Genomic DNA, 17194 nt, shown 5'->3' with positions numbered 1-17194 from the left:
TTTCACAATGAAGTATTGGCATGTTCCTTCTTGCATAACAATTTCTCCACCCTTCCTTATTCCCACCTGTCAGTGCGCACTTACACAAGTGTGCTGACCCAGACTTCAGGGAAGGCATTGCAACAACTCTTCCATTCTTAGCCTGCACCAACAGCGTTTTAAGTTTTATATGAGCAATCCCAAAGCAGCAGGCTGGTTAAGTAAATAAAACAAGAACTCAGCCAGGCTTGAGAGAAAGTGATCTTCATAATTCCCTTGACATCACCCGACTCAGAATCCCAGGCTTTGATAGAAAGGTTAGCGGAAACATTAACCAATTAGAAATTGATGAAGTGGAAGAGAGAGGCCTTCTGTACATCTTTAGCTTCCACTCTGCACTTCGCTGTCAGAGGGTTGTTTGCCTTAACTGTGGCTAAACTTCAAAGCTATTAATCTGTCTTTTTATACAATGAACAGCTATTTCAACTGCCCACCTTTCCCTTTCAGCGGTCCAGTTTCTGGAAATTGTAATTACTCAGCATCAGGAAGCAAAAAAAAACAAGACACCAATCAGCAACAAAACACGCCAACCCAAAACAGAACAAAAAACACCACAAAAAAAAATCCAGACTCAGAAGAGCAGTTTGGGTGGCCAAGAACACTACAGTTATTTTTGAAAGTCTTTGTTTCAGACAACTTACAGCTATGGCTTGGTTTACATTGTGCTGAAGTCTCTTATGCCCGACTGGAATTCACATGCAACTGATACCAGTAATTTACAATAGCTCTTTGACATCGTTTGAGATGCAGTGTCAGCCCCATTAGCTTTATGTATGAAACAACAGTAGCAAGATGGAATCTAGACAAGAACCAGAGTAAGAAAACCATTTACGTTGAATATTGGCTCCAACAAAGCATGATTCTCATCAACTTCAACAGGGCCAGAATTTAACTGCAAGCCACTCTTGGAAGTGAGACAAGAGAGTATGTGGTAAAGGGAACGTAGGAGGAGTGGAATGTAGGGGGGGAAGGAAGCAGCCACTCTAGGATCTCCTAACAATCTGGAGGATGCTAGAACTATTGCAAAATACACAAAGCCTACTAAACTCGCTTTTTAAAGAGCTACCACATGGAATTCTTACAATTCAACAGTAATTAGGTTGAAAGAAAATCCTGGGCATCAAAAAAATACTCATCACTTTATATGATGACAATTGTGTAGTTCTATTTCCTTAACTAGTTCTTCAAGACATTCTTTACTTACAGTCAGCTTTCCCATAGCAGGAGTGATGCACTACAAAGAAAAGGCTTTGTGCATTACAGTGACTGAAGTGCCTGACCTACAGATGGATGTGCGACAACAAAGCTAGTGCAGGAATGCAAATCAGGAACGTACATAAGAACATGTCTGCACTTGGTCAAATGCACTGCTGAGAAATGAGGCAATTTTGTCTGAAGACAATTGTACTTCCAGAACATGAAAGCAAAGAAAGGGTTCATTGTGTAGCTTTGGAAATGCTGTTGTTTCATGAAAAAAGATGAGCTCTAATAATAGTAAAAGTAGTGGCAGAGACCCAGTCTGAAAGAAAAAAATCCTCAGATCCTACTGTAAACAAAACCTTCATTTTGAATTCAGGCATCTTCCATTTTTAATACAATTCTGCTGCTGAAGCAATCTATTTTCTGCTCCTCCATAAAATGCATTTAATCAAGACCAAGAAGTTTCCCAGACATCTCCATTACTGTGCTGGGGTTGGGCTTGAAAGCACAGGTGCTGCAAAAGCGTTGAACATGGCAGGTTGTAAGGCAAACCACAGATGCCACTGCCAGATCATATTAATCATCTGCAAAGGACTTCTCTTCTTGAACTAATGACTAAATAGGACATCCCATGTATATATGCACACACATATATTAATAAAATCTTCAAAGCAGATCTGCAGAAAGGTTCCTGGACAAGAGAAGCCATTCCTGAACAGTCTGCTCTCCGCCACTTAAAATGTAAACAGAAAGCCACAGCACCATGCACATTTCTACAAGGGCCTTCTTCTGTGAAGTCTGTTTCAGTCCAAAGCGGTCTACAAGCTGTTTGGGTTAGATGGGCCACAGTGCTGTTGCTTCCTTCTTGAAGGAAAAGGCTTGTAACGTCACAAGTTTACGAGTTCTTATTCATACTTTCTCCTGTGGCTTTTACCACACGCTATTAAAGCCTTACATTAAGAACAGAGCTACTTTGCCCACCTACTTCAGCAGCAGTAGGCAATATACAGAACAGTTCATTATGCCAAGAGACTCAACACAGCTTCCCTTAGCCAACAGTAAAAGCTCAGCACAAAGTTTCCGAAACCAACTAAAGACATTCCAGGCAAAAGATTCCCACCCTTGATTTCCAGCCAGCTCTACCAGGTGGTGTCTGGTAAATATTTTTTCAGTCCCTGAATATAAATCCCTAGACATGCAACCCCCAAGGAAGAAATGATTATCGTTTCTGTTTCCCTTCCTCTTCTACACTCATTAGATCAATATCTGTATCAAGTTCTACAAAGATTTTTTTTTTTAATGTAGAACATTCAGTTTTGACAAGTACACGGTTTATAAAGAGGTCCCTAGTCAACAACATTTATGCTTCTAAATATCACTCCTTAAAAAAGTAAAACAACAAAACCCCACAAAAAAAACTCCTGGGCTTTTATTCTCCCTCAGGAGGAAGGGAGAATTAACAGCATCTATTTTCAGGCAAACTGTTGGTGCTTAAGTGAGCAAGTTACTCAACCTCTAGAGGCAATGAGAAGGGGACAGGCTACTGCAGAACCCTGAGTAGTTGTTCTGAATAATTCAGACTGCAGGAGAGCTTTTCACTCCCCTTGTGCCCTATTCACAGTAGGCTGGGTAGCCTACTAAAGGCCTTTCAATAGTCAGGAAACCAAGGACTCTGAGCAAAGTAAAGCAGAGGAACAGGTACTTACTAGTTGAGTTATCATTGTAATCCCAAGCCTCAACAAGCAACGTGTAGGATCTCTGCAAAAGAAGAATAAGAGTCAGTTTCAAAGCCACATACAACATAAAGAAAAAGTAATCCAACTTTAATTCCAAAAAAATCCTGGTCTGTGCCCTAAAACAGAATACTTGAAAACGTAAATAGGTAATAGGTTATACTTGAGACAAACGTGATCTTCTTGAAACCCCATAAGCTACCTTATCCAGTCTGACTTAGAAGACCTTTCACCTTGGATAGCTCATCTTTGTCATCATTAATGCGTCTTATGTACTTAGCCAGGAAGCCCAGCCTTTGACACCATGCTGTAGCCACAATTGAGCATGTGTTGAAGAACTGCACGTGGAAGAGAGAAAACACTGAACTGGCATAGCAGCATCCAAAAACCCCAAACAAAAACCCTGCTCTCAAGAGCTGCTTCAAAAGAATTTTAGTTAGAGAAAAGTAGTCTTGATTTCCCTGCCCCCAGCCACCCTGAAAGCAAGAAGTGTTGCTAAGATTACTGTGCTCTGCCTTGACAGCGCAATCTCTAGGGACTTTGCTTTTCAGCACCCCCTTTGAAAGCTTTGTCTGCATGAGGGCCATCGCAGCTCCCACAAGTATCAGGTAACTGAGGGAAGAACTGATGGATGTGGAAAGGGGGTGGGGGAAGAGAGCAGCATTGTAAAACAAAGGCTAAAATCAGACTATTTGGAAGAGCAGGGAAAGGGAAGCCAGGCTATCCACCCCGTGTCACATTTACAGACAGCCTAACCTGCCAATGAGCTCTCCAGCACTCCAGTAATAATAATCATCAGCATAAACTAACCAGAGTGACTCCACGGGTTGGAAGGATGCCAGCTATTACATCTAAGCCACCTTTATCTTCAATCCCAACTTGAGAACAAGAGCCATTAAACGTATCCCCCTCCCCCTCTCTGCCCCGAGATAATAGTATCGAGGCTGTATCTTCCAAAAATTGCTATTTAGCCAGCCATATCCAAACTTAGAGTGATTCAAGACACAAAACAAAGAATCTCCAAAAAGCCCTCAAAAGAAAAAAAAAAAAAAAAAGAGGAAAACTATGAAAGAAAAATAAGAACCCCCCCCCATGACTTGATAAATATAATAAGAACTACAAATGAGGTAATAAAAGTAACATCTTTCTGGTGAGAACAAAAATAGACCATCTATAAACTCTCTCCATGAAGGACTTTGATCCTTTGCCATAGAAGCTGTGCACAGTAAGGTTTATTTCTTAATTGTATCTGTGCTCAGTAGCAGTCTGCAGTGCTTAACACCTTTCTGTAGCAGAAACCAAAATACAGTTGTGAGAGTAAGCTGCTGCTACAAGGTGCAAGCGTAAAGCAGAGCTCAAATTCCTTGGGGGGGAGAAAGGGGAGGGAAGAAAAAAAAAAAGCGCTGAGGCAGACTGCTTTCTCACGACTGGACACAGCATGCAGCCTCTGAATGAAAACCTAGTTTGTGATGGACACCAGCTTGGAATATAGCCTAAATATGTTTCATATTCAAAGCAGACTAGGATTCCATTTCGTTCACTGATAACTGTGGGAAAATGCTTCAAAAAGTAAGCAAAGCTGGGCAAGCTGCAACATGCACCCAAACCTTTACAGGAAGGCTCCATGGCCACACCGTTTTTGGTTAATATTTCATAAAAGTGACATTACTTGTGACTCGTCTATAACAAGTATCTCAACTCAGAAGAGACTCCTAAACCAGAAAAAGCACAATGTGATCATTTAATGATGTTTAAAGCTGATTTAAGTAGTCCTTACACAAGTCAGAGGCAAAAAGCAAACAAACAAAGCCCAACTATAACTCCTGAGCCATATTAAGACATACATTACCCTATCTTGGGTGCTTCCTCAGTGGTTTAATTACAAACACCGAGAAGCGCAACATGTTACTGCAAGCTTGAAAAAAATATTATGATATAGAGAATGAATTATGGCAACTTGCACTACTTCCAATAAAGTTAAGGATGTTTTCCTTTCGGCCTTGCATAATTGTTTTGGAAGATATTTTGTCTAAACTCATAGCAACAGTTCCCGGTTGGTTCTCAGGACTGTTTACCAACACACCTAGCCCTTAAGGAAAGGAAAGGCTGAATCCTGGCTTTAAGTGCTACTGTTGCTAGATACTTGTGTGACCACTTTCCAACAGGAGTTTGTGTAAAGGGAGAAGATGCTTCTGCTTAGCTGGATGGAAAGAAAACACCAGGGGGAGAGACCCACCCGAGCAATTCTCTCATTTCTATGTGCCCCCTCTCACCTCATCTGAATATTTTAAATGAGGAATCCCCATCCTGAAAAGGGAAGATACAAAGAATGGCAGTTTAATCTCTTGGCTCTATCCCTCTCAGCACGGGGCAGAGAAAGGACAAGACTTTGTGTTCAATGTGGGACACTCCTAAACAAAAGGCACGGAAACCCATGGCCCCACGAGAGCAGCAAGCAGTGCAACCACCACATACCTCTAGCCAATCCCTGCCCCCCCCCGCGAAATAAAAGGCACTTCTGTGCAAAGACTGCATCGTCGAGATTTTTAAAAAGTGCATATCATCCCCACTCTATAGATCAACAATTAAGATATCTCAGGAATGACTACTTACAGCGAGGAGGTTTAAGTTTTCCCATGCCCACAGATGACCTCTGCCCATCTTTGAATAAATATATATCCAGACACAAGAATTCCACATCATGCACCTTACTCCATCAAAGCAATGTCCTAGGCAAAAAGGCAGCAGTGAACTTTCCGGAGTCACACCCAATTAGCCACTGTAAACCTGAGCTTGACCAGAAGGCAGGGATTCTGGCTTGAGAGGAAAGGCAGCTTGAAAGGAATGGCAAGCTGGCACAGTCTGCAGAACATCCACAGCCTAATCTGTCCAGAGGACTGGAAGACAGCGTGGTCAAATGTAAGCAAAACTCCTAGAAGTTGAGCTATGAGAGGATAGAAACGTTTGCATTCACAATCCAAAAGGATAAAAATAAAAAATAAAGAAGGCACCCATGTGCTAGAGTTGTTTTCCTCAGTGTCAAACCACCGTGATTTAGTCTTGGTCCATTGATAACACAACTCAAAGAAAGCTTTGAGGACTAAAATCCATCAGAGAAATTCCCTTTTAAGGGTCTGAAAGGGCAACACAATCTCTTTTCTGGTTATTTAAATGGAATATTAGCAGCTCCGTGTAAGCAGGTGTTTAAAGCTCCCTGCTTTATTACCTTCTTCCCTCCCTTCATCCAGACATCCACCCAAAAGAGATGTTTTTGTACTTTGGCTTCTAAAGGCACTCTGCGATTCAGTGGGACAGAGCAAGAATGAAACATCAGGCTTATTAGTGAAAGGACAGCCTCCTTTCTGAAAGAGGCTGCAACTAGTCAAACTTCTTTCCCTCCTATCCTTGTGGTTAAACCATGCAAGAGCTTTGCTGAGCATGTGAAACCATGACTAGACAAATACGGTGGGAAGCCTGCATTCTGGATGCTGCGCCTGCTCCTCCTCCGCCAAACAAGGCGAGCAGGTTAAGCTCAGCAGTGCTCTCCTCGCGCTCTGCCAGCCACACAGCTGTGCAGACCCAGCTCAGAGCAGTCCTCGTGCGCTGCCTGTGCCTGTGGGAAGAAGGCCAGGAGGCTGTTGCAGGGGGCACAGCAAACCACCAGGAGCTGCTGCAAGCCCCGTGCCCTTCAGTTATAAGAGGACAAGAAGGGAAGGGAGAAACTAAGGAGTATCTCAAAGTGCCCAAGGGCCAGGGAGGAAGGCATCTCTGAGCAGATGTACAACTCGTCACAGAGCCACTTCCAACAAGTCAGCAGGGCTGGCACTTGGGTGCCCCTCCTTCCACACAGCAAGTCCTAACACCCCTGTGCAGATGTGCCATGGCACTGTGCCGTGGTCAGCCAGTAAACCCTGACAACGTAATGGTCCCTCAGAGGAGCTGAGCACAAGTGGCTCCTCATGAAGAGAGATGACATGTTTGGGAAACGGGAAACAACCAAACCCTCTTGACCCTTTCTTGAACACAGCATAATCAGGATGCTCTTCTGTGGGCCAGCCTACATAAGACTAAGGCAACACCCCATACAGCTGTTACTGTCCTAGCCCTGTGCACATAAACAAAGCTGGAGTCGCAGCAATTCATGCCTCAGAGTCCCTGGCCAAGAGCTAGACCGAACCTCCAACAGGCAGCCCAGCCAGGAGTCCCATTGGGACATGCCCACATGAACACGCAGCACACTGTGCCGTCCCTTTGAGCAGCTCCTGCATCGCTGTCAGTGCTGGTAAATGCTTCACGGCCACAGAAATGAACACAGGAGCACCTTCAGGAATGACTTTCCCCGGCATTCAGTAAGTGAAGACAAGAGCTTCTCTGCAACACACAACCCCCGCCCTCCTGTCAAACGACAGACGCAAAAGTACCGCTATCCAAACTATGCATACGCTTAAGCATCCAATAAACCAGCCTGATCTCTGATCTGGCCAACCTGCTGGAATAATGAGTGTCCTGTGAATACATAGTGTGCTGAAGTTGCCATTGTGTGAAGTAAGTCCATGGTTTGTCTGGGAGCCGAGCAATGCTGAGTCTACTGCTGCTTCCTGTTGCTTGTCCTGTATTAGCATTATTTTTGGATAGGGCCCATTATGTTCTGTAATCCTCGCTGCAGTCAGTATGGCCACACTATTGTTCTTGGTTAATATTAGCAGTCAATGCCCCTGTCTGGGTGGCCAGGCTACAATGTATTCCGATCATAAAACTAGCATGCATTAATGAAACAATGTACTGGGAGAGAGGGGGGAGACTTGGGGTCCCCCCACTCCCTTTCTTTAAAAAAAATCATTAATTTAAAAAAGATTTTAAGTGATCGCAGCTACCGGGGCACATCACAGGACAACAGCCTTTTATCAGCACCTTATCTAGTTACAGAGTTATTTTCTCACGGAGCCCCACTTGTCAAAGACAAGCAGGTAGGCCAAGATGTCAATGGTAGCTTTCAACCTTCCCAAACAAGCAGATTACTTGCTCTTATCAGTCCCCCTACCTGTTTAAAGCATCCCACTGATAATTAAATGCACCAGTTACAAAAGGGTGGCAAGGTTAATAGAGAGAATACCTAGTAGCCAGCCAAGCAAAACAGTCAGGTTCACATAGAGCAAGCCTGAACAAGAAGTCTTTCTACTTATTTACCTAAGTGCAGAAGAACTGGGTTGAGCTGGTAAAGGACTCTGGATGTTTGACTATTTACAAACCACTTTAACCACTTCTATCCACATTTTACAGTTTCTTCTGAATACAACAATAACGAGTGTAATTTATGCTGTAGAAGAGCGACCACAGAACCAAGAGCTCCAGAGAAACAAGAAACAAATGCAGCAACTTCTAATTTTCACATCTTTCCCTATATAGGACAGACATGGTTTACCAGTTAAAATTATTAGTAGCACTGTGTCCATTAACATATAAAATTTCTATCCTTCTTAGAAATGCTAAGTTTAGCCTGATTTCTCAAAGTCACTCCTGTCTTTACTTTTAATGCTTTTAAGAACTGTAGCGTGTGCTTTCGCATTGCAGAGCATCAGACTTAGGACCTGAAAGTGGAATAAATGTCATGTACAAGAGCACAAGCCTCACAAGCTACACATCATCTCACAGAGTTAGCTAAGGCCCAACTCGACCAGCTTCAGAACTAGCTTCCTTCTGTTCCAGCCTTCATTCCACAGCGAAGCAGTAAGTTTCCCTAACTAGAATTTTAAGCATAAAGCATCAATTTTATGCAATTCGTTTTAGACATGCAGACTTCCAGCTGCATAAACAAGCTGACAGTGCTGGATGTATGTAGGCTGAGAAAGTTTAGGAATAAGCTTCAACACGAGGCCCAATCCAGCTGCCACTGAAGCTAAATTGGAGCAGGCCTTTATTATAACAAGAACAAAAATTCTGGAAGCAGGCAGGATGAGGATTTATTTTTAGACATATTATGGTAATATAGTCAAATGGATTTACCAGGAAGATGAAGTTCTGAACTGACTGGAACATAAATAACTCTTAAGAACATGTAAGAAGTCCAAAACCTCTGAATGGATGCATCACTTCTCTGCAGTCCTGGGAAAAAACAGCCTCATGGATAGTAATTATGCTCCAGATGTCATTTAATACTCTCAGCTCCATTTTGGATAGTAATCCTAGGCAAAACATGGCACTTTAAGCACTGAAGATTTATTCTTAAATTATTAGTCAACAATAAATGACAGGGTGTGGGTATTACTCGATTAATATGCATTTTATTATAAAAATTTGTTCTCATCTGCCCATGCTCCAAGATGATTTTATCAGGCATTCTTTAAGAAGGACTGGAACAATACCTAGCATGTGTTACTACAAAATTTTCAGAAGTTAACTCGGGGGGGAACAATAATAATAAAGCTTTAGTTTTATGATTGTGACCTACTGGTTTAAAAAAAAAATACACAGTTCAATAAAGTGATATTTTTCTATCACATTCAAAATGCTGCTAGTTTAATCAGCTACAGATCAGTATTTTGGAAGTCTATTGTGTCAAAACAGGGGGAAAAAGTTCACGAGTCTTGAAACAGACAACATTAAAACTCTTTCATTCCAGCCAGAAAAAGCAACGCCTACTCAGAGGACGTCTTTTACACCTTCAGGAACCAGCAGCAAGATTTATCATTAAAGGAGAGAAAGGCTGAATATTTTACTGTTTTAAAGATGGAAATAAGATGTTCAAAACACTTTTTCATCATATTTTACACTGAAGCTATTTAGATGCTGGAGGGTTTTTTTCCACCTCAGTAGTTTGCTGGTGGGTTGGTGCAATTGGCCCCAATATTAAATAATTACAAGGATCATAATTTCAGGATAAACAAGACGTTTGAAACTGGAGCCATGCATACCAAAGGAATTGCCAACTTCGACCTGCTTCTTACTCACAGCCTCATCAAATCTGCAAAAGATCTCTCTTTACATAAAAGCAAAGTTTATTGCTAAGCTTTGCTTAGTTAATTTATGCAGTGCTCCCTCAAGGTACAGGGCACACCACACTTTGAATGTCGTTTGATTCTTTTAGAAAGCCAAGAGATTTGATTTATGTCAGGGAGTAGCATGTGTCTACCACGAAACAAAACTTGTTGAGACTGACTTTGACAAGTGGAACATGGAAATTCTTTTGTTCCATACTTTTCTGTATGGCTTCATAAGCCAAGCTTGCCTGTCACGAAAGTCACTAAAGTCTCAAAATGAAGGTATGAATGCATTAGGTGTACTTTTTCAAAATCTTATTATTATTGCAATTTACTCTAGAATTGCCAGCTAGTGCAGGGGTAGCTTCCTGGATGCACTTTAGTTCTTTTATGCTGGTCTGCTGCCCTGTTTCCTAGCAACTTCATCAAGCCTCCAATCACTTAAATGAATTTACGGCCCACCATCTCCACACCCATTACTCACAGGGGCACATATCAAAACTGACAACAGCAAACTGCATGAGTTATTAATAAGGCTCTGCTGCTTCAAATCAGCATTACAAGCCAAACCTAACAACCCATTTAAAGCACACCATTTTCTTTTATTCCTTTCTCGTGCGACAAATAAAGACCTCTAATGCAATATAACTATTTCTGACAAAAAGCACGAGGGGCAGCTTGACGTGAGAAGAGGTGGCGTTTTGGGGGTGGTTTTGTTGTTGTTGTTTTTGCCTTGGTTTTGTTTGATTTTTAAAGCAACAAGGCTCCTTAATGTTGCTGACTCAAGCTGGAACATCCAAGAAAAGCCTCCCTCGGATGGAGGAACACAAATCATGCACATTCAGAGACGAGTACACGTTTTCAAGTGCAATATGATTAACATTTTGGTCTAGCTCCTATTACTAGTAATTTTCATTTGGGTGTATTCAAAGAAAACCTTCATGATTAGACATTTGTAAATGCAAAGCTGGTCTTGAGCTTTTACTAAAGTCAACAGCATTAACCCATCTAAAGAAATTGTTTTAAGTGCTGAAATTTCAGTATCAGATTTAACTAATTAAGTTTACTAGGTTATCTTTAGAGCTTTCAAAACTCCTAAAATGATTTGTGGACACAGTTTTAGTACAAATAAGAGCTTTGCCACATTAGATATTCTTTTGTTCCACTGCTTTTTGAAAGTCACAATGGCCAGCCGAAAGCCGTGTCCTACGAAGTTAAAGCTGGGAGGCAGGCTTGATAATTGAGAACAATTATCGCAGTCTCAAAGTCCCTTCTGCATGGGAATGCAAAAGTTTATTCCAAAAAACTCCAGTTGTAGGAACCAGAGTGTCAGCAGTTGTCAAGTTTTACACATTTCAGAGGCTGCACTGGAGTTCTGCTGCTGCTCTAGGATTCCAGTGCTCAATTAGATTCAGCAGGACAATAGAAGCATTTCTTTCACTAAAATGCAGACGAGCTTAAGAAACTTCTGCCAAGGTCCCTGCACCCCCAGGCCCTCCTTCTACCCAGGAGATTTCCCTTCCTTGTGATCCTACCCCTGAAAGGGGGTGTTTGTAGGGGTGTGTTCAGTTTTCACATAATTTTTATATACACATAGCTTCAGTTTCCAGGCATTTGAATGATTGGGAGCAGGGGAGGGGGCTACTTTAAAAAAAAAAAAAGTCCTTGATGAGCCTGACTTTTCTGAAAAAAAAAAAAAAAGTCAAAACCTGCAGCACAAGCATTACAGCCATTGGCAGAGCTTCAAATACCTCAGATTTTTACAAAACCCTTTATCCTTTTGATGGCATATTTGATAACAAGTTTTATCTCATTCATTTTAGGGGAAGAAAAAAAGAAGAAAGAAAGGACTTGTACTTCCAACAGAGAATACTTCTGTTAATTCCGCTATTGTACCGCGTAATATTATCTCCTTAAAAACGCAGACTTCATTTCACCCTTCTGCCTCTCCGGCCGTCACTACTCCAGAAGTCACCACTGACAGAGGAGGCAGGTAGGAGGCAGCACAGGACGCCTCAAGAACACATGGCTGCCTACAGCACTTGGCTGTAGGACTAACAAAGTGGGTGTCTACGCTGCAACTGGAGGAGGAATGCTTTTGGGGCGGGCTTCCCCCCCCCCCCCCCCCCAAAAAAAAAAAAAAAAAAGAAAAGAGTCCACGCCCTCAGAGCAACCAGTCCTTATCTGACTAGGAAGGGCCAAGTTTTAGAGGGTGCCGAAAGTCTACCTCACCAGCAGCGAGGGAGGATAGGAAACGAGGTTCACCCCTCCCCTGTATGCGTGCAAGAGCCCTCCTCCCCTCACACAAATGACCTTAGGCATCCAGGTTAGGATGACTGGATTTTCAAAACTGCTGAGCATCAACATACCCCAAGGCAGTCACTGGGAAAGTGTGTGCTCAGCACCTCTGGAGAAGGGGAGGTGGTGGGAAACAGTTTTGTTTCCTAGGTGATCTTGAAATAAAAGTTTCAAAAGCATAAATCTGGAAGGTTTTTATACCACAGCATCCCAGAGAGCTTGCTCTTACACCATAGCATCCCAGAGAGCCAGCCCAAAAGACAGACTGTCACGGCTGCATAAGAACCCCCCACGTCAGTCATGCTCCCTTTTTGCTTGCCTAGAGGCCGCGCTGCTGGGCACAAGGCGACACACCTCCTGGCATCCAAGGCTGGGGCAGCCTCACAAGCCCCCAAATCCTACAGCCCTGAAGCCTGCATGAGTGGATCACCATCCCAAACAACAGCTGTTTTGGAAAAACGATCCTTGGGATCTGCGCAGCAAGCAAAGGACTCCTCTGCCAGGCTGACCACATCAAAGTTTCACACACCCCCTTTGAGCTCTCCAGAAGAAACAACATGCACTGAAGTCCAAGCCAGTGCTCCTTATGAGACCAACAATGAGGCAGCTTCAGCTAATGAAGGGGTCACCTGTCCTCTATCTCCCCACAAGACTGACCAGCATTTGCTGAAACTAACACCACTGGGGAAAGTGCCTGGCAAGAAGTCCCACCTCCTCGAGCCACCAAGTTTTGCAAACAGCTAGAGGGAAGCCAGAATCCACAGGCCACAGAGCCAAGTAGCCAGAAAAGGTGTGCTGTGGGTCAGAGAGGATGAAATGGACCAAAAGCAAAGGCTAGGGTTTTCTGTCTTTAGCTGCTAGCATCTGTACGTACCTTAAAACACAGCAAGCTTCCCAGGGAAGCTGGCAACTAGCTCACCAAGAGCAGCAACAGCAGCTCCCATCAACACCAAGCAGTGCAGTGAGATTTCCCCCTGGGGGAAGCAGGAAGCCTTCCCAAACACGCTCCAGGGAAGGAGGCCAGCTATGACACACACTTTTCACACGGGATCCCTCCACAGCCCCTAACCCACTGCTCTTTTGGCTTAAGCCCAAGACTTCACTGGTTTGAAAAAAAAAATGAACTTCTGACCTTCTAATTCTCAAGAGACTTATTCATGCTGTAAAGTGCAGGGATAGTGGGTTTGCTTCCCTGACCCATTTAGATCCCCCTCGCTGCACATCTGACTTTCAAATTTAACAGGCTGTGCATTGTGAGCCCCAGGGAACAAAAACAAAAACACCACCACATTTTACTCATTTCTGTGCTGTGGATTCCCGACTCCCTTGCCAAGATGCCTGCTCCCTCCCCGATGCTGGTCCCTCTCCCCTGTATGCGAAGTCAGGGCTCAGCTTGCTACGACCATCTCAAACAGCACCATCCAACAGAGGCAGAGCCCGAGCAGGCCACATACTCACCGGCCAGGCGAAGCTGAAAGGGATAACAATCCGGTTCTTCTCATTATTCCGGCTGTACTTTAAATTGAAGGTATTTCCTCCGATGACAGGAGTGGATTTGGATCCGAAGCTGCAAGGGCCGCCAGCCGTGACCCGCGATTGATACTCCTTCAGGCAAACTTTAAAATAGGTGTCACACTCGTCTCTGGTGCATTTTCTGTCTCCTGGGTTTCGGGTGCCATCGCAGCAGTTTCCATTCTGCAGTTCACCGTTCACATTTTGCATGGATAAGATCTCCAACTCAAACTGTCCCGATGCTAAAGTCACCTGTTAATCCCAAGAAAGAAACGGAGGAGAAAGCAAAACAAAAAAAAAACAAACAAAAAGAAAAAACGAGAAACAAGAACATGGTTACCTCACTTTTACCCCAAATGCAAACTACAACAACTTTGCAGACAGGAAAAAGTCATTCTAAAGTCAGCTTACTTTTGAGCAGCACACACATAACATTAGAAAAAAGGAAAAAAATGCAATTGCCTCAAGCTTCTCCCTAGCAGACATCCATGGGAAAGGCTCATAAATCATTCCAACTAAATAACACTATTAAAGCTGGAAAAAAAAAATAATGAAGTAACAACTCTAGAAAAAAAGTGTGCTATGGAAAGCCTTTAAATCCTTTGGAAATAAAACTACAGCAAACCAGTGCATGCAGAGGAGGGCAGAAGGCGAGGCAGTGAAGGCACCCTGCAAACACAACCCCCTGCTTTCTCCGGGGTGCAGCTGGGACAAGTTAAAAAAAAAAAAAAAAAAAAAGCTAATTTCCACCCCCAGGGCTGCCCAGCTGAAATTCAGCCCTTGCCCATTAGCACCCAGAGCATTGCCATTAGCACTGATTTGAAAAGGCAAAAAAAAATAAAAAAAAATAAAAAAAAATGTAGAAAAAGCAAAGGCAGGAGGAGAACTCGGAGCCGAAGCGATGCACCAAGTGCAGCTTCCCCTCCGGGGGACCTGAGCCTGGCAGCCCCCGCGGCAAACTTCGCAGCAGCACCTCCGCTCCCGGAGGCTCGGGGCCGGGAGGCTTTCCCCCCTAAAAACCCACAAAAACCCAAGCCCACCGGGAGCCGTCCCCGCTGGTGTCCCGCCGCAGCACCTACCTGTGCCCGCAGCGCCAGCAGGGCCAGCAGCACGCCCAGGGAGCCGAGGGAGCCGAGGCAGCCCGCCGCCCGCCGGGCCGCCCGCATGCCGCCGCCGCGCTGCCCGCCTGCAGGCCGCCGCTCTCGCTCCGGGAGGAAGGAGGAGGAGGTGGTGGTGGTGGTGAAGAAGCAGGAGGTGGTGGTGGTAGAAGAGGAGGAGGAGGAGGAGGCGCCGCCGCTGCTGCCCGCCGCCGCCGCCGCCCCGCTCTAATATACCGCGCCGGCCGCGGCGCGCACCCGCGCCGAACAACGCCGCTTTTCACGCGCTTTCAATAGCGCCCCGCTCTTCAATGCGGGGCAGCCCGGCCTCCTTTTATTCTCCTTATTCCCTCGCCTCTCCCTCTTTTTTTTTTTTTTTTTTCTTCTGCTGTCCCTCTTTTTATTGTCGCCCCTCTCCTCGCCTTCAGGTGGTGGTGGCGGTGGTGGTGGCAGCGAGCCCCCCGCCGCCCCCCCCCTCCGGGCCCCGCGGCCACGCTCGCTCCCCCCCCCCTTTCAGCTCAGCTCCGCTGCGCTCCGCTCAGCCCCCCCCTCACTCGCAGCACACACGCACCGCCCGAGCCGGCCGCCCGTCTGGCAGCCCCGCCGCCGCTCGCCTTCATCTAGCCCACGGCGGCAGGCGGGGAGCCCGCCCGGCCGCGCATGCTCCCATCCATATGCATGAGGAGGAGGAGGAGGAGGAGGAGGAGAGGGGGAGGCAGGTACCGGCACCGGGAGGCGGAGAAGCTGGACGGGGATGGGATGTGAGGGGACGGGGGGGGGGTGTGTTTGGGGATGGGATGGGATGGGATGGGATGGGATGGGGGGGGCGCAGGTGCCCGCCCCGAAAAATACTACTAAAAAAATAAATAAATACGAATTACACTAAAAAAAAAATGCCCTCGGAGGAGCGGTGCTCGCCCCAGCCCCCTGAGGGCAGCGCGGGGCGGGCAGCGCCGGGAGCCCCTCGGGAGCTGTCCCCGCGCCTCTGCCCCCCCCGCTCCCTGAGGCGCTGCAGGCAGGAGCCTGGCCGCGGGACGCCTGGGCTGGCCCCGGCGGCCCTTCCTACCTCCCCGGCTCTGATCCCACCCCGAGCTAACGCGGTGGATGTGTGAGCGGCTGTTTTTTTATACGCCGGAGTCGGTGGCATAGAGGAAAACGAGGTTTCTGACTTAATTTGATCTCCTTTGTTTTCGTTTCCTATGGCACAAAGCGCAGGGCATGCCTGCTCTTGGCGGAGGTGAGCTCCGTCCCTGCGGGCCGCTGGCACCCCAAGAGCAGGACCACGCTGGTGCCTCGGTCACGCTCCTGTAGGTCCCTGCCCATCCACGACTTGAAGCTGAGGTGCCAGCGGCTCTGTCACGCCTGGGAGACACGCGGCTGAACGCCCCTCAGCCCAGAAGCTCTAAGGGTATCATTCGCTCCCTCCTCAGGGTCACTCCCTTTTCTCAGGCTTGGTAAACCTTCATTGTTTTTTCCCCACAAAGTGGCTGCACTTGGGCGAGACAAGAACCAGCATCTCTCCTCTGGTGCTGGTTACCTTCCACAGCCGATTTAAATGTTGCTCATTCACGAGTGCCACACATGTGCTCCTCTGGGCCCTTAAATACCCTGCTGCCTGCCAGGAGGCTGCGTACCTCTAGGGCAGGTCTGGAGTTGGCCTTTCTGCAAAAGGTTACTCCACCTGTTTGACTCCCGTGCTTAGGAAATCTAAAGTGCTGGTTCCCACAGTGCCTGTGACTCAGCACTGTAGCTGTCCTTAAACAGAATTACTTGTCCGACAACCTAAAATGCTTTGCAAGCACTAATGAATTAAGCCTCCCAGTGTCTTGAGATGCAAAGTATTACTGATAGGTAAACCGAGGCAGAGAGTGAGTCATGGGTAGAAGTGTATTGCAAATGCTCTCCCTTGCAGCCCCAGAAGCAACTGTGACCTCGTGGAAGTCAGCAGCAAAATCCCCTTAACTTATTAAGGGCAGAATTTCACCCTTGAAGTCCTATCTCCTGCCTTTTTTTTTTTTTTTTTTTTTTCCCACTGAGCTCTCCCAGCCAGATCTTCAGCCACTGAAAAGCTGCGCTGATAACCAATCAAGCATGCAGCACTATGCTACATGAGGATCTTTTTTAAGATGCCCATCTCACTGTGTGCACAGTGATTTACAAATTGCTGTGAGTGCAGGAGGGCCCTGAATTGTGGGTGCTTTGAGTAGCCTGAGAGTGATGCATTTAAAATTACTTTTGTAACTCTGCTTACACGTGCCCATGTCACATGGGGCGCGGAGCTGACATGCCTTCCTTTGAGGCCGGTGAAGAACTTTTCAACGTCTGGCGCTCAGCGTTT

At 45.7% G+C, this 17194-nt stretch overlaps 1 protein-coding gene across 3 annotated transcripts in view; it reads right to left on the bottom strand.

Annotated features, from left to right (window-relative positions):
- Positions 1-15461, bottom strand: part of JAG1 (jagged canonical Notch ligand 1) — a 36236-nt gene extending 20775 nt beyond the window's left edge. Inside the window, exons 1-3 of one of the 3 annotated variants that reach the window (XM_027453356.3) lie at positions 14839-15461; positions 13706-14011; positions 2946-2997 (exon numbers count right to left, since the gene is read on the bottom strand). In XM_027453356.3, coding sequence (XP_027309157.1) covers positions 2946-2997; positions 13706-14011; positions 14839-14925 — 445 coding nt within the window. In that variant the 5' untranslated portion in view covers positions 14926-15461. Of the gene's footprint in view, positions 1-2945; positions 2998-5585; positions 5649-13705; positions 14012-14170; positions 14210-14838 lie in introns of those variants that run through there. The other 2 variants (XM_005019794.6, XM_072035289.1) reach the window with 2 other exon arrangements.
- Between the last annotated feature and the right edge of the window lie 1733 nt (positions 15462-17194).

This window comes from Anas platyrhynchos, chromosome 3, assembly GCF_047663525.1.
Source record: "Anas platyrhynchos isolate ZD024472 breed Pekin duck chromosome 3, IASCAAS_PekinDuck_T2T, whole genome shotgun sequence".
In the NCBI taxonomy this organism is placed as follows: domain Eukaryota; kingdom Metazoa; phylum Chordata; class Aves; order Anseriformes; family Anatidae; genus Anas; species Anas platyrhynchos.
The sequence above is the reverse complement of the archived record's forward strand: the minus strand, read 5'-3'. Positions and strand labels throughout refer to the sequence as shown.